This window comes from Channa argus, chromosome 4 (assembly GCF_033026475.1).
Source record: "Channa argus isolate prfri chromosome 4, Channa argus male v1.0, whole genome shotgun sequence".
NCBI classification, from domain to species: Eukaryota; Metazoa; Chordata; class Actinopteri; order Anabantiformes; family Channidae; genus Channa; species Channa argus.
In genome coordinates this window covers 11,711,265-11,731,464 of record NC_090200.1, presented here as the reverse complement: position 1 = coordinate 11,731,464, position 20,200 = coordinate 11,711,265, and the positions used below count along the sequence as shown (strand labels likewise).

At 38.0% G+C, this 20,200-nt stretch overlaps 1 protein-coding gene and 1 long non-coding RNA gene across 29 annotated transcripts in view; one reads left to right on the top strand and one right to left on the bottom strand.

Annotated features, from left to right (window-relative positions):
• Positions 1 to 5,573: 5,573 nt before the first annotated feature.
• On the bottom strand, positions 5,574 to 8,075 carry LOC137125820 (uncharacterized). The gene is made up of 2 exons (XR_010914216.1): positions 7,939 to 8,075; positions 5,574 to 7,803 (listed from the first exon to the last, which is right to left on the bottom strand). It is a non-coding gene; the product is annotated as an uncharacterized lncRNA (long non-coding RNA).
• Positions 8,010 to 20,200, top strand: part of LOC137125817 (pleckstrin homology domain-containing family A member 5-like) — a 69,997-nt gene continuing 57,806 nt past the window's right edge. For 27 of the 28 annotated variants that reach the window (XR_010914214.1, XR_010914215.1, XM_067501919.1 and 24 more), the window contains exons 1-3: positions 8,010 to 8,150; positions 8,252 to 8,328; positions 9,668 to 9,725. Coding sequence is in view for 26 of the 28 variants with exons in the window: in XM_067501919.1 (XP_067358020.1) it covers positions 8,059 to 8,150; positions 8,252 to 8,328; positions 9,668 to 9,725 (227 nt within the window). In the remaining 2 variants the exon portion in view is untranslated. Of the gene's footprint in view, positions 8,151 to 8,251; positions 8,329 to 9,667; positions 9,726 to 15,847; positions 20,058 to 20,200 lie in introns of those variants that run through there. The other variant, XM_067501913.1, reaches the window with a different exon arrangement.

Here is a 20,200-nt window from a genome sequence, read left to right as displayed (position 1 = left end):
CAAATGCAAGTATTCCAATCATTTCTGCCCTGGTTCTTTGATCCCACTCATGATCCCACTTTAGAGTTCAATTTTGGTTTACATATCTACCATTGAAACTGAATACAGATAGCTTTATTGTAACCCTTGTCATGTAAATATTAAGACTGCAGCTTTCCTCTGAATTCATCTGTCTATAGCTTGCATTTGTGTGCAGTCCTTGTCTGAAAATTTCCAGTAAAGAGGTTAGACAGTAAATCAGGGCATTGGCATCAGTTGGTGGAATTATGATTTGATGCATTTGTAAACATAAAATATCAGAAGAGAAAGGTTAAATATTGGTGCAAGTGTAGTAAATATAGGTTGTACATGTTTAACAGTGGCACATTCAAAGAGTTTTCATACATTTCATGCTTTTTTGTACATGCACGTAACGCTGCTGGTCACAAAGATTTGAAAAGCATATGTTCACAAATGGGGCACCGCGATGGTGGAGTGGTTATAGCAGCTAGAAGGTTGCAGGGTCATGCCCCAGGTGGCTGTGGCCTTTCTGCGTGGAGTTTGCATGTTTTCTCAGTGTTTGCGTGGGTTTTCTCCAGGTACTCCAGTTTCCTCTCTCAGTCCAAAAATATGCATGTTAGGTTAATTGGTGAATCTAAAAGCCCATAGGTGTGAATGTGAGTGTGAATGGTTGTCAGTCTCTGTATGTCTCTCTGTAGCCCTGCGATAGACTGGGGTGTACCCCACTCTCACCTGATGACAGCTGAGACAGCCCGATCCGACCATCAGATAAGTGATGACAGAAAATGGATGGATGGATGGTCACAAATGTCCTTTGTCTTTTGTCTTGTGGCTTTCAGAACATCCAGCTGACAGTCAAAGTGTTTAGATTTTCTTTATTTAAACTTTGTGCTAAGCTCAGCAACTGCAGTTAATGTGAGGCATCCGGCTGGCAAAGCACTGATTGTCTGCCTGCAACAAGAGTCAGAGCAGCAGAGGGCGGGGATTTAGAGATGAATGGTGCAGAGGACAGCCGGGGGATAACCGTCCATGCAAGCTTTGACAGTCTAACCTGAACATGGAGATATTTGTTTGGCTTAAAACAATGTGTACACAAGTATGCAAGCTTTTTCACTTATGACCATGAAGTGAGCTGTCTTTGTTACTCTCCAGAGCATTTACCCTGCTGCCTCGCTGTACTCTTCCTGCAGAGGTTAGATGTGTGACATCTCATCAGCCAAGCTGTATTTGAGATAAGTGAGGAATCAATACTTATTGATTAGTGGAGCTGCCACAAGAAATCCTACCCTCTCTCTGCCTGCTTCAACATCCCAGTATAGAAAGCAGATGGTCCTGCCTACCTAGTGGTACTCAGCAACCGGGGTGTGTTTAGTGGCCCAGGCACAGCCTCTCCACATGACTCAGCTGTGTCCTACTGCCTCTCCAACATACTGACAAATTTAGATTTTCATTCATACGTACACAGACACACTGTTGCACAAACCCATGTAAAAGAGATGTCAAAGAATAAATATTGTATTATTTTAAACAATTTTGACAAATACATTCAAGTTAGTCAGAAAAAGATATTAGACAGGCGAATTTGTGTTTTTTCTATTTTCGTGTTTTTTTTAAGAAAATGTTTTAAGCTTTTAATTATAGGTAAGTCAGTGTACACCACTCTTTACATTTTTCAGTACTGTACAATAAATGCCTGGATGTTGTTGATGTACTACCTTCATACTTAATGAACCTTGACAAGGCAGGAAATGAACTCAGATTTCCCACATCCCATCCCTCTCTTTCATTGATTCAGAGCCAGTTCACCGCCCCAGCTCTTTAACTCTTGATGACAATAGTTACCTTGCCACATGCCACAAGTGCTGTGTGTTTAGTGTAGTATTCAATACTCTAAAGGAAACACACACTCCACCTTAACAGGTGTGGTGTGGGAGGTGAAAATCAAAAGCTGTGTCCCTGCTTCAGCACAATCTGCCACACAAGAAGAATAAACAAACAAGAAAATAAATATTCCAAAAAAGAGCTTTAAGTTACTTATTTTGTGTTAATCTAAAATAGATAGTCTGGTCGGACATGAGATAAACAGGATGCATTCCAGTAAGTGTGCCATGAGATTTTCTTGTGTTAATTTAAAACAATTAGTAACAAAATTTAGAGTAGCGTTTATTCATTCAGCTTCAAAAACCTTCTTCCTGACACATCATACTAATTCAAATTCTTAAACCCTGCACTAAAACCTCTATTTCTTATTCCGGTAGTTATTTTACTACCGACTTCTAATGCAGTATGACTGAAAGTCCCTTTTGTCCCCAAAGTTTTGCTTAAGTTGTTTTATTAACATGCTGCTTTTAACTGCAGGGTTATGAGATTTCTGAGAAGAGATCATTTGTGGTAAAACATGAATTGGTTATGCAACATGTCAACTTAACATGATGGGTTGTTTAAGGTTGTGTGGTTTCTAACTGCATGGTTAATCAATTACAATCTGAACCATCTTTTTAAAAAGTTAAGGCTCTGAGGTTTAGGAAAAGGTGTGTTTACGCCTTAAATGAGCTAGTTATGCATAAAATAAAATAAATAAATAATAGAAAAAGATAAACTATTTATGTGAAACGAGGTTCTGCTTTTGTAGATCTGAATTTTGTTGTCAATGTACTCAAACCACTGACAAGCATGATGAAGCTTACACACATTCATATGAACACGTGGGAGCTACTTCTGTGGAAATACAGATTTCACAATCATTTCCTCTGTCTGAGTTATAAGAATGATGCCAACTAATTTTCCCTTAAAATACAAATAAGAAGTTTCCTGAAAGAGTAATATTACTTTAATGGTTGTGCAGGTCTTGCAGTTTTTACATGACCTTCTATTTAAAACTTCAGCCCAAAATAGCCCAAAGCACAGCAGATGTTCATACATAAATAAGTGTACTGTGATGTCAAAGACTAGGTTATATGTTTCCTTCATTTACTGGAATATGAAATTCAGAGTTTTTTATATTATATATTTTAATTAAGTACTTTGTAGGTTATTCTATCTCAACTATGTTTACTGAATTGTGTATTTTCTTTCCAATGAAAGGGTCTCTTAACAATGAATCTTTGTTTATTTTGCTGATTCAGTATTAAAGAAAAAATACTTTTGTGTTCCTCTTTTGCAGTACAAAGCCTTTTTCCCTTTTCTAAGCTGGGGAAGATTGAATCACATTCTGAACTTTATTAACATTGTGTATTTTCCTTTTATTTACCAGGAAATATTATTCAAGTATTAGCACTGATTCTGGTCTCTTTTTGTGTTAGGGATATTCAAATAAAGAAAAGTTCTTGAGGAGTCCTTGAGGAGTTCTTGCCATCTGCCTTAAAGAACCATTCCTGGACTTGAGTAATTCTCAGTGTCACTCTCACATGACCTTCACCCCTCTGAGAAGATGCTCATGACCTGTTTGTCACACTGTTTTGCTTTCCCATCAGACACAGGATATGTGTCATCGGGGGGGACTGCATGCTGGGACATTCTAAATGTTTCAAATACAAACAGATGTTGTGGTTGTAGAGTGCTGTTGAGGAGTATACATCAGTTTCTATGCTTAAAACTACACAGTTTCTTTCTATCATATTAACCATAGGTAGTAATAGTGGCTTTTCACATCCAGATTTTAATTAACATCGTACATTACTCAGACGTTTAGGATGGCTGCATTACAGTGTAGCCTCTTCTACTTCCACAGCCGGATAATATTGCTGTTCAAACAGCACTTTCACATTACATCAGCACTTTGCCTGAAGTGGTTCCTTAAGAATTGATCTATAATCTGCTACTTAGCCATAAAGACTCTGTGGGGTGAAGGAACACGCTTGCACTCATGAAGATGAAATCAGGAGATGATGCACGCCAGGACTTGTTATGTCAGCACATGCAGCCAGCTTTAATGAGTATTTGGGATTCACACTCCTGTCAGGTTATTTATGCATTATACAAAAGTGGAGCCTAAGACCTAGATCAATGTTGAGTAGTCCTTCATCTTAATGAATAACCTACTCAGTTACTTTACAACGCCACAGCGGGATCTTTCAAGTAATGATGCCAGCTGCAATCAATAGGGAACCCACTTGTGTTATGTGTAGTTGAATTGAAGTCGTTTCCATTTACAGTACCCTTTATATTTTGCTGACTAAGTACAGATAGCAATTATTAAAGCAGTTTATGAAAAAAAAAGAGCAGGAGGGAGGCGTGTTTACTATGTGCACACTGAGGTTCTTGTCCAAATCAATAATACTAAATAATACTTAGGAAAATGGAGGTAGGATGAGGATCATTATGTTTTGATATTTACCAAGCACATTCATCTTGAATGCAGAAGCACACTTCTTTCTGTCTGAAGTTGGTCTTCCAGTATAGCTAGCAGTCCTCTAACCTCAGTCTGGGGCTCTGCAGACAGTAGAAGTCAGCACTGTCATTACGTAAGCATAAATGTCCAGCTTTGTTTTTCCTTTACATTGCAAAACAAAACAAAATCTAATAGGTCAGGGAAAAATAACTGCTTGAAAATGACAGCTGGAGTGCATTTCCTGTCCCAATCCCTACAGTTACAACTGACTCAGGCCACTTACAGCATCCTTTAATTACAAAATAGTACCCACTCATTCAGTCTTAACGACATATCACTAGTGGAAACCTCATAAAAGTTGGAAAGAAAACCTTTGGACTGAACCAAAAACAACTTTAGATTCAGTGAGGTCATCACTGTGGTGAACAGCGAGCCATTTGTGGGTTGGGTTATTTGTCAGGCTGTGACTAACAGTGATTCAGGGAACAGAGTTTAGTCATCAGAGGTGATTCGTAAGAATTACACCTCTTTTCAGTACACCTATTACCCTTATCTGCTAACTTGACTGGCCCTAATAGCTGTGCTGGTTTGTGGGTTGAGCATGCGCATCAAATGATTCTGTGTGTTAAAACAAGGACAGATGACATCATATTCACATCATTAAGACATGTGTAAAGGATGAGACCGTACTGTACCATAGCGAGTTATTATATCTTGTAAGTAATTTTTCCCAGCTACAATTCCCATATGGATTGAATGTTATGCTGCCTGACTGTGCCAGGCACAGTTGTTTTTATTTATTTACATAATACTAGAATAAGTTTCCCTCCGTAGTATTTAGGTAGCAATGTAATCAAATTTCCCACATTTACTAATGTCAAAGTGCAGTGTTCAGGCTGAAACATAGGTCTATCAGCTTTTGATGCCAACAAATGAGACTTTTGCAGAGACGGTGAGTGGCTCTACTCTAAAAAGGACAGTCTTACCTATTACCTAGTACAAACCGGCACAGGACTACCGCTGAGCTGGCACCAGAACAAAGCCCCTCAACAGCTGCTTGATAATGTGCAACCATTAATTACATTTCGATGCTTCAAGTCTAGCCTGCGTCGCTGATCATAGAACCCTTGGCTTGTCGAGCATGGAACAATTATGTAAGAATGTGTGGCACAATGTTAAACAGACAGACACAATGCTGTATGTATTTAGTAATGACTCTCCCCAGCACCTTGAATTTAGACTCTTGTTTTTAGAACAAAATATATATTTATTTTCATTTCAGTCAGTTTTATATTTGCACAACAATATAATCAGTGCCTGGTTATAATGTGACATTTACTTGATCTCCGAGAAATCAATTCCTGACAAAATTAATTAACAGCTGTAACAAATCTGCAGGGTTCAAAGACACAGTGACTCTTGATATGTTAAGTTTGTGCTCCAATTTGTATTACTTGAATAGATGCTGTAGAAATGGACTTACACTCTGCAACATATGCACGTCCTGTAGTAGCTCTACCTTTTGCAGAAAGAAAAACATACTTTGTCACATTTAGATTCCCACTTTCACTAAATGGTATTGGGATGCTTGAGTGCTTGTGGTGATAAGCTATAATACAGTGCAGCATATATCATTCACCCTGGCAACTGTGGGCTGCAGTGGAGAAATGTCGGCTGCTGCCAGAAGAAGAATTACATTAAATGACCCACTGTGCTGGACTTTCTGTTATGTCAATAGTGTCAGACCTTACAAATAGAAGTCTGTGCCAACTTGCATATTGACTGAGGCAGCTGTAAGGTTCTCACAGCACCACTCTGTAACTCAGGATCCTGTGAAAGTCAATTTAAGGAAAACTGAATTTAAATTAGTTTCTTAGAGTCCTCTAGAAACATGTTTTATATCAGCCCTACTTTTAACGCATGTTTTTATTAACCCCAAGTTTTGTGCCCCGTATATTTGGTTAGTCAGGAATTGTAAACAGTGCTTGTCTGTTTCACTTTTTTTCCTAAATGTTTTGAATGGTAAGAAGTAGGCCCACTGAAAAGATTTTCAGTTTCCTATTAATAAAAAGGAGAAGCAAAAACTGTAGCGTTCAGAGAATGCTTCACTTTAAAATCCCAGGGGTTTACCAGCAAGTAGTTATCAAGCTGTAATCCAACCATTCCAACCCCAATGGTTGTTATTCACATATATTCTAAAATTTATTAAATAGTAATTGACTATAGGACAAAGTATTGTACCTATTCCCTAAAGGTATTGATATTCAAAAAGTCTACAGATGTAATTTATTAGAAGGTTAGAGGATGTATTAGATTTAGGTGACTGGGTGTCTGTCACCGTGTATCTGTCATACCATCTGTCATACAGAAGGAACAGTCACATTGTTGTTTAAATAATAAAAATGGTTTAAATTTGCTGTCTCTTAGAAGACATTCATAGTCTTGCACACAAGATATCAAAAGTGACTAAAATAGCTGTGTCAGGAATAACAAGACAGAACTAGAGTAAGAAGTTCAGACCCTGGTTTGTTTGTCACCTCCACACAGCTGGCCAATCAGAGTGATGTGGGTGTCAGTGTCGGTTTTGGAACATTACATAGTGAGTGGTCTGACATAGATCCACTGCTAACTGATGTCAGATACTGTAGGTTTGAGGGGAGAGGTTTCTGAGGGTATCTGCACATCCAACAAGCAGAGCATACACACCAACTTCTTAACAGTTAGAGGGTCCTTGCTTCTTTTGATTAAACTACATTTTACTGAAGATAATGCACCATTTTGCTTTTTATTTAAATCACAACCTAAACTAAAACGAACGGCATCTTTATTTTGAGGCAGTTATTGTTGAAATAATAAATGTATCAAATTACTTAAATGTATTGAACAGGGAATCTGAGAATCGTGTGAGCTTTGCATTCTGGGGTCATAGGGTGGTTTCCTGCTTTGTACAGTGTATTGCTACAACAGTCCCAAATTATTATGAATCCTGAAAGCTCAGGGACTTGTCTAACTTTTATGATAAAAATAGTGTGGCCCACTGCACAAAAGCAATACTTTGAATGAACATGAAACTGTCGTCTAGTTAGGTTTAAAACTTGAGAATGAAAACTTTTTGAATGACAGCTAAAAGAGATTATGACTATAATCATATTACAGCAAAAAATTGAAAGAAAAATACAGTTTTCATGCGGTGTGTTATTATTATATCTCAAAGATCTATGAGGGCAAATACTGTACCATTATAATTTGCTTGCTCTCGAACGACTGTCAGCATTTAGGAAATGTCGCCATGTATTTTCTCTCTTCCTGGGTTATCTCTGTGACTCCAAAGTAAGGCAATAGTATACATGAGAGGCACAAGCTGGGGCCAAAAGGGGCAGACCCTTACTGCGTCTGGCCTCTTAACCACCTCTCCCCCACTGGTGGTAGGCATCACCGACAGCTTCCTTTGTTTACAAGCATCCACAGCGATGCTAAAGTAAACAATAATACAGACAGTGCAAAACAATGGTGATCCCAAAGTAGCCTATACAAACTGTGACAAAGAAAAACAAGTTTATTGGCTAGTGTTAAGAGGATTATGTTCCGAACAAATGAATTGGCCGTACCTGTCTGTCCCATCCCCTGGGCCTCTGCCCTCCTCTCAGCCACACGCCGTTGCCAAGGTTTCCGTGTACGCGCTGCCTGAGAAAGCGGAGCCGCGCGATTGTCATACAGTATAGCCAGACATGGCGGCGGATCTACAACCCGAGTGGATTTCGTGTCTCCCTTCTTCCTGGAGTTTTGGGGTTTCTCGGGACGGACGCGTCTTCTTCGTTAAGTAAATATCTCTCCGAAGACAAGAGCAGAAGTCATCTCTTCCCGTTTCTGATTAGAATAAAGTAATCGCTTAATAATGAGCACATTTCCCTCTCTCTACAGCGAAGAAGCCAAGAGTACAACCTGGCTGCATCCAGTTAGTGGCGAGGCGGTAATAACCGGTCACAGGAAAACTCCAGGTAAGGTGTCACCAGACGGATGTCAAGTTTCTCTGCCGTCCTCAGTGTCTCCCATGTCTGCCGTCATGTGTTGTCGTTCTGTCCCCACACGCGGAGCGCGAGACTGTGACACCCGTGCTGCGTTTATTAACGCGTGAGTGGGCTTTGGCGCTTGTGAGCCCTCTCGTGCCCACCTCTGCCCGGCTCGTGCCCACTTTTCTGTCGTCGTGAAAATCTTCAGGTTGTTTCGGCAGTCAGGAAGTAGAAGAGTTGAAGCCTGGCGAACTTGCATAACGACGACTTCATAGATAGGAGCAGGTCAATTTACTTCAGTCCGGCTGCTGTTTACCATACAGTACGGGGCGGTGCGGTATAACTTGATGTTTCGTTGAGCAGTTAACAGAGCCAGAGCCCGCTATGCATCCACCTCCAGTCTGACAGGTAAACAGCAACAGCTGCTAAGAATAGGTTGGCTATAAATCTAGAAACTTAGCTTGGTCCACCCCCCATTCAACAAACGCTCCTAAAGCTGCTGTTGAAGGTGCAATTAGGTGTTTGCAGTGCATTATGTCAGTGGCTATACAGTAGCAGCCTTTTCACATAACCTGGAGTCTCTGCAGAGCCTTCTGACTAATGGAATGGAGTGGGTGCTGCACCTCATTAGGACTGCAAGTATCATTGCTTTCATGACGAATTAATCCACTGACACAATTAATCAAATAAGTCTACTCCCAGATCATTGACCTGCAACTGTTTTGATAATTCATTTGTGAAGTACAGTATCAAGTAAAAATATCACCAATTCCTTAGTTCAAACCTCCCCTCTCTGTGATGTGCCCATTTTGCTAGGTAATTTGTCTTATGTAATGCTAAAGTGTATATTTGTTTCTTTTGTCAGCTGGTCAAACGTATTTAGACTAAAGAAATCCCATTGAGCATATGGAAAGTGAAAATAATGTATTTTATTATTGCCTGGCATATTACAGCCCAAACAATTAACTAATAGTGAAGTTTATTCACTATCATCAGTTAATTTTAGTGCATAAGATTGTGAGCTATACAGCTTAATTTGTCTTATAACAATTTAAGAGTTGTTGAGAAATTGTTAAATTAAAGCAAGCGCTTATATTTGAGAAGTTGGAACCTGTAAATGTTGGGATTTTTATTTGAAAAATGACGATATATTGACTTTCAGTAAAGTTGTGAGTTCTTTTAAATGGTAAAAGTTTAACCGGCTGATAATCGCAACTCTGAATCTCAGTTTAAGCTGACAGCTGATAAGGTAGCCCTGTAATACACACATCTGTCTTTTACACCTGATTGTGTTCACATTTTTGTCCATTCACTCCTTCTTTCACAGACCTACCCACTGGATGGGAAGAAGGATATACTTTTGAAGGAGCACGGTGCTTCATCAAGTGAGTTTATTATAATCCCTTCACAAAAGACACACATCAGGAGTGGGTTAATATTTAAATGTGCTGTATACATTTTAAGAGCTCCCCCTTTGCATACCATCAAAATGACTTCATTATAAACAGTAATTTGATTATTTCCAGTGTGTTAAATAACAAAAAAGCTCTTTGATATGTCCTCTTATTCCGAAAGCATGCTGTATATCAGAAGTAAATATTGCATGGTCATAAATTTGGAACCTTTACTCCCCATTTCCGGACCATTGAAGACTATCTCAAAAGTTAATGATTACACAGGAACATTGTGCAAATACTAGACAGGCTTAGTGAAAATGTGGTTGCTGTCTTTTGGCATGTTTTTTTTTTTTTTTTTTTGAGCTATTTACCCTGTTCAAAGCTGAGCTGAGGAGAGTTGAGCCAAAGTATAACGTGTTCTCCTTTTCTGACAGTTATCCTCACTATTTGGATTTAGATCGTCTTCTCACAGTTGGAAAAGACACTTGTCAATAAGATGTTAGAAAATATTTCTGAGACACAAGCCAACATACAATATAAAATTAATTAAAGGTCTTATTTAAAGTCTTCTTTCACTGATTTTATTCGAACAACATATCATCAGTATGCTCATTTGTTGTGGCTGTGTGGGCAGGAGAAAATGTGATTTATCCTCCATGTCCATTAAAATATTTTTTTAGTTTGTGCTTCTGTCTATTTGAAGACCACGGTCCAAATGAATCACAATAGTAGTTGGCTATGATACATAGTCTTTGAACTATGGTATATTTTAAGTTTTTGCTCTCTCTCTTCGGTAGCCCGATGCATACGACTAATCAAAAGAGATCACAGGCACTGTCATTCAGTCAGCACTGATTCATCATCTGTCTGCAGAATGTTTTAAATCCAAGGACAGAAGTTAAAATATTATTTTGCATCTTCTAATGATGTACTCATCTCACCCAGCAGCTATAGATATTTTGCAGATTTCTCTTCCAAAATACATGAATGCTCCCTTATGAGTGAAGACATTGCAATATGTAGGCTACAGAGTTAGCATATTAAGGATACTTATTATCCTGACTGAATCCCCTCTCCTTCTTTGACTTCCTCATGAATTTGAGGAGCTTCATGTGGCAGGTTGCCAGGCAGTCCAACGGAAAGGCTGTAATTTTATATTCCAGTATTTTATCACAGCTTCTCAGTGCAAGGCAGACTTGGGAATCACATTTCTTAGTTGTTCCCTGTGATTCTTGCATAGTCCAATTACATGGTAATGCTCTCTATTAAACAAGTTACAAAGAAAACCATGTCAGAGTGGGCAGACTGCACTTTCGCCAGTGAAAAAGCATTGGTTTCCTCCATTTGCTGAAATTTAGATAAGATTAAATGTTTAATAGAATTTAAAAAGTCTTTTCATGTAGTCCTTCACACGCAGTTGTTGTGTCCTTAGACACTACAGATTAATTAACAAGACTGTCTTTTACAAATTGCTTAGCTGTTCACTGTAGTCACCATGCTGGATGGGAGATACAAGATAAACCTTGTCTGTACAGGTGTAACTAAAGATTATGAGTGTGACTGTAATATGAAATAGATAATGAGATATATGGCATTAAATGTTTACTTATTTCATAAATTTACCGCATTTACCAGAAATACTAAATACAACTCACAAAAAGTTAAGGATATTTGACTTTCGGGTGAAATTTATGGAAAATGTAAAAAGTTAATGCTACATTGATATTATATCATGAAAGTAGGGCATTAAAGTAGAAGCATGGAATGTTAATTTCTTCATCTCAAACTATTTATTGAAACAAAAGCTTACAAGAGTGGTGGGTATACCACAACAAAAAATGTCAATGTCTCAATTGCTTGTCAATTGTTAAGTGTCGTCTTGGTCTCATGATGTCAAAATATGAAGAAGATGATGAGAGAGGACTGTTTATAGTCAATACAAATTGTCATTGAACCAGAACATTTAGTGGTCAGTTCATTGATCAGACATGATTCGTGAATTATGCTGTGATTTTGGGGCTTATTCACCTTGTTAGAGAACAGCAGGTTATGCAGTAAGTACTGAAACATTGAACAGTTGGACATGTGCAATCAAATGTTTAGAGTAGGTCAAATTACGTTCACCTGTAAAGGTTAGAGGGCATTTTACGTGCATTTTTAACCTGAAAGTCGAATATCCCTAACGTTTTGTGAGTAGTGCACATTTTCTAATATAATCTCTTTATTATTTATTAGTTTGGCTGACTTGTATTAGGAACTAACACACATTTGAAATCAGCCTCAACTTAATAGCAATAGGAAGCTTAGCTTGTCTGGCAAACTGAAAAGGACAGATTACAGCTACCATGTATTATCTAATGTACCATTGCTTAGCAAAGAGGGCCTGTGATTTTATTTGGTCATCTGCAAAAAAGCATGTGAGGCACATGTTAAACTTTTAGTCAACTGTTGCAGTGAGCAAGCTGTAACCAAAACTTGTGTCCAATTTAACTGAGCCTGACCTGAACTGCAGTAAAGGAAGTAAAAAAAAACCAAAAAAACATCTGTACAACATTACAACATATTTGCTTTAACCTGTACAGCTTTATTTTGAATAGCTGAAATAGAGAAAAATGTTGCAGACTCTCAGTGTTAATGAAAATATTACTTGTAATGCATCCAAATCTGTACAGTATGAAACAATTTTCAGAAACCAACAATATGGCAGCTCATTTCCTTGCATTCATTTGTGTCGAAGGTTCAGCCAGTGACCGCATGCTTATTGGGTAGACTACACTGCTTTAAATTCAACACAAACCAATGCAAATTATGTGGGTGACATGCAGATTATTATGCTATACAAGGCTTTCTGTTGACTGTTTTTGTACACATTTAGACACATTTTTTCTAGCCTGATTATGGGAACTGGCTCATGCGTTTTCCCTTAGTTATTTTGTTTGTAGTCAAACTGTGAGTGACATAAAGCCGGCTGCATGTACTGATAAACAAGCGTGGTCAAGTCAAGATTAATTTGTTAGTCTTTAGTGATGAAGATATTTCTCAGAAGTACCTAACGTTTTAATGATTGGGGTGCGTAAAACCAAATACCGTTAATGTGGTTGTGGCCCTTTTGTTGAAATACAGATTTGTTGAAAGGTTTATGTGATCAGTGTCTTGAGCAGGACTTACTTTTTGAGGCTTTATGTGAGAATGCCAATAAAAACTCTCCAAAACCATTAGTCGCATGACAACAGAGTAAGTCTTATATTTTACAGTAAGTTATTATAAGTAATTATAATTTCAGTATTATTAAGCATTACATTTTTTAAATGTACAAAAACATGGTGCATACATTTTAAACCCAAAGATCTGTGCTCTTGTTCTGAGACTTAGCAAATACAGTGTGGATTGTTGATTCATTTCTATGACTCAAGTCTTTTTTGAGCCTGTGAAAGAATCTGGTCCATTCACATGCTGGCTGTGTGGCTTGGCTTTGACCATCGGGTAACACAGTTTGAGCATCAAGGAGCAGATTGCGCTCACTGGCTTTTGATGGGATGTGTGGTGGAGGATGGGATGCAGGTTAATAGCATGACTGTCTTAATTCTATCACTTGTTTTGATCATTTTATGTTAATGCAAATTATGATTGTGTGAAGGTCAGTGCAGATGTTAATTGAAACAGTCATGGCTTACTGCTCTGCTCAAACTGAGTAGTCTCTTTTGTGTTCCTCAGCAATTAGACTGTGGTCTGATCCAGTGCTTCTTAATTTTGCTGACCTATGTGTTAACTGGCCACTACTTGTACCGACTTTCAGAGAGTGAGATCATGATGAGTAGTAAATGCATTTCACTCTAATTCACACACAGGCATATTTAACTCAGTCAGTCTCTTGTGATTTGATATTTTTTGTTTCCAAATCAGCCAGGGCTGCAGGTGGTAAACAGACTGCCTACGTCTTGTTAAGATGCCACACTTAAAATCTTAACGATCAATACTGTGCCTTTGTTCTCAGATCAACTTTACTATTATTTACTTCATTTTTTAAACATATTGTTTCTGTCTAAAGAACATGAAGCCATAGACACTGTTTTATTGTATCTTCCTGTCTGCTGTGGCTCATTTTCCAGAGGAGATATGGCCGATAGCTCCCAGCCATTAACTTTAATACATTCAGGTTTTTAAGCCAGTGGCCCTAGTCTCAAGTGTTGAACTTGGCCATAAATCAGAGAACGCAGAACTCCATCTAGCTATTTTGCTGCATTGGTCTTACAAAAGACGAAACAACAATTGACACATTACAGTAACTGACACTTGTTTTAGAGTAATCTGTTTCTTTGTAAACCTCATTGGAAACTGGGAGTTGAGAGACTAACGGTATCTGTCTTTGCACTTAATAATTCCAAAGTAAGGTTCTCTGGGGATGAAGATAATATGCAGTTTTTAAAGAGCACATGTAAAATACTTATGGTGCATAGGCAGTGTGCAGCGTACTGCATAGAGAGGCGAGCCATTAGACTTTTTCATGATGTTTATTTCTCTGTTGGGTCTACTAGTAACTGCTCTAGCCACCTGAAATATGGTATATGTTCAGTTTATTTATTTTTTTTGTTTGTGACATAAATAGCGTTTTGATGAGACTTTGCCATCTGGCAGATTTGTGCTTTCCATTTTATCTCTGCAGCATATAATCCCACATTTCAACTCATTTTGAAAGAGGGGATCTCGTGCTGTGTGTGACCAAGTGACAATAGGGCAATTTAAACAATTTGGTCAAAATACTTGCATTTCACCATCATATGAAGGCTAATGAGTGAGTATTAGGTAATGCTATTGTGCATAGTGCTATAGGCCTTAAGATTACCTTAGCTTGATTGTAGCTTTCCAGTTATTAATGTTTTATTTGATAATATTGTCAGTCTCCTTTGAGGCCTATTTTCTGCTTTCAAGTGCTCATCAGTATAAGTGCAACATAAAATATAAATATTGTACTAGTCTGCTCTGCAACCATCACTTTCATTAGGCTGTTCACTTCCACTGCTGCATAATTCAAAACTCGGAACAGAGGAAACCGTGTCAATTGAAATTTGGCCAATAATGACAAAAATGTCTCTAGTGGATCTCTGTTTAGTGGTTGGCTCATTTTCTGCTTTGAAGGTCCCCAAACTGGCTCACAGTACATTAAACTGTAGAAATTTCAGGTTGCTCTCGTATTGATAAATATTCAGCTGTGGTAATTGGTACTCCAACTTAAATAATCAAATTCTCTTTTTTTACTCTGTTTGTCATAATGATGAGTGTGTTAAAACTACTCTCAAACCTTTATGCTGTTTTTCCTGTGATGAATATTTGAAGAATTTATTCATATAATGTTTCTAGGAATTAAAAGATTTAGCCTAGACAAGGATGATATAATTGATGTGAAAATTAGTGCTGTAAATGGCCTGCATTAGAAAAAAAGGTTCATATACATACAAAAAAAAATATGTGTATACCAGTGTAAGAACACTGTTTGTACTTTGTGTTGCCTTGAACTTGCAGTACTAAAGGAAACAAGTTTTAAATAGTTGCTTGTTTAAACATTCAGCAGGTACAGAGCAGCATTTTTCTCATTTGACAATTTGTTTATGGCCACTTGGTGAATGCAATTCCAATATTTACCCACTTTTAGCTTTTAGCAACCCCTGAGGGAAATCAGTGTTTTGTTTTTTTTTGTTGATAATTGCTCCACTACTTTCATTAGCTAATTGCTGTCTTTGTCTATCTGTTGGTTGGTGCTGGGCAGGTAGTTGACAGTGGATTTGTAAAGCTGCTTTGCTATAACAGCTGTCACAGTAAGGTGGAAAAACATTATTCCATGAGGGGAGATTTCATAGTGAAGTGACACTGAGGGTCACTACAAGGGAACCTTTTCACATTACACGTTGTCATTTGATCCATTGAGAGCCATTATGGAGAAGCATATTCTATATTCTTTTTGCTATATTGCCCCAAAGTCATGCATTTCAAAATGAGAAATCATTAATAATTGCAGATTATTTAGAGAATATGTAGTGAGTATCACTTTTCATGCCATATGTTCCTACCAGTGCTTTTCTTATTGTTTGCTTCATCTCTTCTAACTTTTATAGTTGTAGACAGATGCTGACACTTCAGGACTTCAGTAAACTGAGGCCTTTTATCACAGACCTGAAATGGATTAGCATGTCAGACTTCAAGAATAGAGGTTTTGTTTTCATTTTCATGACTAACATCAGCTCAAGTGAATAAAAATCCCAATTGCAAAGGGGCAATGTGAGAAATGAGTGTACAGTTTCTCATTTGTCTTTGTGGGTTTTTCTTTGTGATTCTTTATTTCTTTGTGTGGATTTGCTTGTAGCTTTGCCAGGAATTTAGCAAGAACTGAGAGTTGAGGTCTTTTTGAGGGCTAGGGTGATGGGAGTCCATGTGAACCTTTCATAACTGTCAACTATGGCAGACATTTAAAAGCACTTCCTTCTCTCCGTGGGATAATCCAAGCTTCTATCTGTAAGCAGAGCCTTGTATCAGCCCTGATTATGCAACAATGAAAATCCAGTCACAGTAGTCACAGTGTGAAAGAGGGAAGCAACCTAAATGAAACACAAGATAGAGTTGTATATTTAATAGTCTGTTAAGTGATCACAATTTTAGCTTCCACATTCAGTCAAATTGACTTAAGTCAGATGACTTTGTGGTTAAAGTGGCTGCACTGTATCGTGTGCTCCCTGGTCAAAAACAAGCTGTGATAGTCACAAGAGCCAGAACAACAACGTGATGAGATTCAATGTTTGCTATGTACTATACTTTTAGAAATTGGCATTGGCGTAGAAATAACTTGCATCTGAGTAGCTGGCATATTTACAAATGTAAATCCATACACTCAGAGATTGCTCCTGTTAAACAGTTAAATGTTAAACCACAGTAACTAAATCAGTGGGCGTGACACATTAAAGTGTTGTTTTATGTTTGTGCAGACAAGAAGGAAAACCTGAAAAACTTGTATGTTGTTTGACAAGAAATGCATCAAAAATGCACCAACAATGCAAGGAAAGCTCTAGACAAACCCCAAATGGGAATGGTTCAGCCATAACATCCTTTTTTTAATTAGTATATGCTTTGTGTACTTCATAGAAATGTGGGGACAGATATGGACTTTTTTAACTTCTGCATATAGACGATTTTAAATTGTAAGTTTCATGATACCTAAGTGATATAATCTAAGTAACTAGTAAACGAGGATTGGGAGGGTGATACTCTCGAAATTTCTTCTTTTGGTATTTTCTTTCTGTTAGAAGCCCCTAATGTATACATGTATGGGGCTTTATGCTCTTCATGTTTGTCCTGGTTGGTAATACCTGAAATAATTTATTAAAAGGGATTTGATAAAGACAACAGGAAAAGCCAGTGTCTTTGTTTTGATTTGCTGCAGCCAGTGTGCACAGTATAAGACAGGATACACGCTATGCAGCTTGTTTATTTCTTAAGTAACAAATAAACTAATGATCATTTTCAGCATGCACTTTTTAGTGATATGTTTACATAGAAGTAAGACGTCCCCACACACATGGCAACATTAACACATGGCAAATCAGGGACAATGCCTTATTTAAACTGCAAATCTGTGAAAGCATGTTTACTCACCCCCTTGGCAGAGGGAGACTCTGATGGCTGCGGCTGCTGACTCATTAACTTTGATAGTGCTCGGTTCTCATGCAGCACACTTGTGTGCTTGTGTGTGTCTGTGCATGTGTACATGATGTAATTTAAGAGGGAAACCAGTGAATCCGGATCTGCTGTACATCTCCCCAGTCTTTGGCACCATATAACTCTGTGTTGTGAGGCTGAGTGCTGACAGTCAACTCAGTAGGTTTCAGGCTGCTGTGGGGTTCCTGCCATCTGGCCAGCTTTGTGGTGTTTGGATGGTTCTTGTGTTAAAGATTGTCTGATGTTGTTGACTGCTCCAGGTGCTGATTAAGGCGGTTTCTCAGTAAAAATCCACATCTGTGCAAGTTGTCTGTTACTATCATTTTCTTCACTCTTTTGTAATTCATTTGCTGTTTATAAATGTGTGTGCACTAATAGGTTCTATTGTGTGTAGTAATAGTTTCCTTTTTATCTTAAGGGAAGGATTTAGAATTTATGTCAGCTTAGAAAACTAAAAACATGGCTTCTTTTTAGTTGCAGTGGTCCCAGTTAAAATACATATAAAGGTGATTAAGTGTAATATGATTTTGTTTGTAATGTTGGTGAGCACACAACTTAGAAAAATTGATTCATATGTACTGTATGTAAAAACTGGTGAAATAGAAAATATTCATTATATAGAGTTACTACATTAGATAGCTACCTGTGTTTTTTGGGGGAACACGTAGCCTCGAGTAATTCTTTGGTCCTAAAGCCTCTTACATGTGTTGGGTCTTTAATTTACTGTAATGCTGAGAAAGCTGTTGAATTTGAATAATCCTTGCAGTAATCTGCAATGACCCGTTCTTTGCTGATTTTGTCCCAGGTTGAATCTGCGATCCATTGCTTTTAAGGGGCCAACTATTATCCCACACATTAGGCCATTTATGTTTCTCCATATAGTTGGTATCCACAGAGGGACGTTGAATCAGAGAGACAAAAGTGAGGACCTTTTTTGCAGCATTTGATTGCGAGCCATGTGTGTGACAGGATGTGTTTTCCTGGAGCTTCTCTGCTTTCTTTTAATGTTGGATGTAACAAAATGACTGATGGCTTGTGAAAGATGTTTTTAGACCCTGTTAAGTGAAGGAACTGGACATGGCCTGAAGTTTAAACTCAGAACCATCGGACAGAGAATGATTTTGAGTATGTAGAATGCAACAGATTGTTATTGAAATGCACACGATGAGAGTCTGTAAAAACAAATCAAGAGCTTATCAGCACACTTTTTTTGGTAAGAAAATCTTTGTACTATGGATACATCATGCTTGTTCTGTGATCTTGGTGATGCTGGTGATCTCTCTTAAGCTTTAAAATGTTAGCTGCGATATCATGCTACAAGAACGCATACACCTTCTACCCCAATCTTTTTCCTCCTGTCTGTTTCTCTAGTCTGTCTACAGTACCTCAGTCCAGTTGTCTTTCAGATGGTCTGTGATGATTAGGCAGCATTTGGAAGCTGTCACTCTAGTCACAGCTTCTACAGCTGGGAGCTCTTGGAGCACCATGTCACAATGTCCACAGAGGGCTTTTGAGTATTATACTGTTTCCTGAAATAGTTAGTCATCTTTTTTTCTTCAACTGCAAGGCAGAAGGAGAAACCAAACCTCTGTTTGCAGTTCAGTAAAATATTGCAGCAGATTTTTTGCATTGTCTTCCAGAGGATTGGATAATGTGATGTACTGGTTGTTACCAACTTTTCAATTTATCAGCATGTATTATTACTGTAGCCTCCTGTTTCTATGGCTCTGGCAATAGTCTCAGCTGAACCATTCTCCCAGAGCTTTACATGCCCCACAGTTGTTTCTCCCAGGCAAACAGAAAGTGTACTATCAGGAAGACATTGCTTCTCTCTGTGACTACTCAAGTTTTTAATCTTCCAGCAATTTCTGTGCATCTCTTGACCTCAGTGACAGAACACATGTCTTTGGCTTTTTAGGTGAGATCCTTTTTCTTATTCGCAAGAACCAAATTGTGAGTGTTAATTTTGAATATTGTGGCTAGCTGTGTAGTATTTCGGTATGATCATCATTTATCTCAAATGTTTTAATCAGATTATAGACTTATGTTTACAACCCCAATTCCCAAAAAGTTGGAAAGATATGTAATACGTAAATAAAAACATAATGCAGTGATTTTCAAATCTCATCAACCCATATTTTACTCACAATAGAACATAAAGAATGTATAATTTCATGGAAAATATTAGCCTTTTTGAATTTGTAGGTAGCAACACATTTCAAAAAAGTTGGAACAGGGTGATGTTTACCATTATGTAGCATCCCCTCTTCAACAACTGTCTGTAAACATCTGGGAAGTGAGAAGACCGTTTGCTGGAGTTTTTTATGTTCATAAAATTGCCCATTTATGCTCATTCTTGTCTGATGCAGGATTTTAGGTGCTCAACAGTCCTGAGCCTTTCTTGCCAGAGTTTTCTTTTTATGATGCACCAAATGTTTTCTATTGGTCTGACTCTTCTCCTGCTAAGCCATGCTGTTGTGATGGATGCAGTAGAATCAAGATTCCAGATTCAGTGTCTATAGTTTCCTTAAAGAATTTCAAGTTTTAATTCATCTGACCACAGAAAAGTTTTCCATTTTGCCTCAGAAAGTTTTAAATGACATTTGGGCCAGAGAACAAGGTGGCGACATATGGCTTTTTCTTTGCATGATGGAGCTTTAACTGATATTTGTGGATTGTACAGCGAACTATGTTCACAGACAGTGATTTCTGGAAGAGCCCATGCAGTGATGTCCAGTAGAGAATTATTCCTGTTTTTA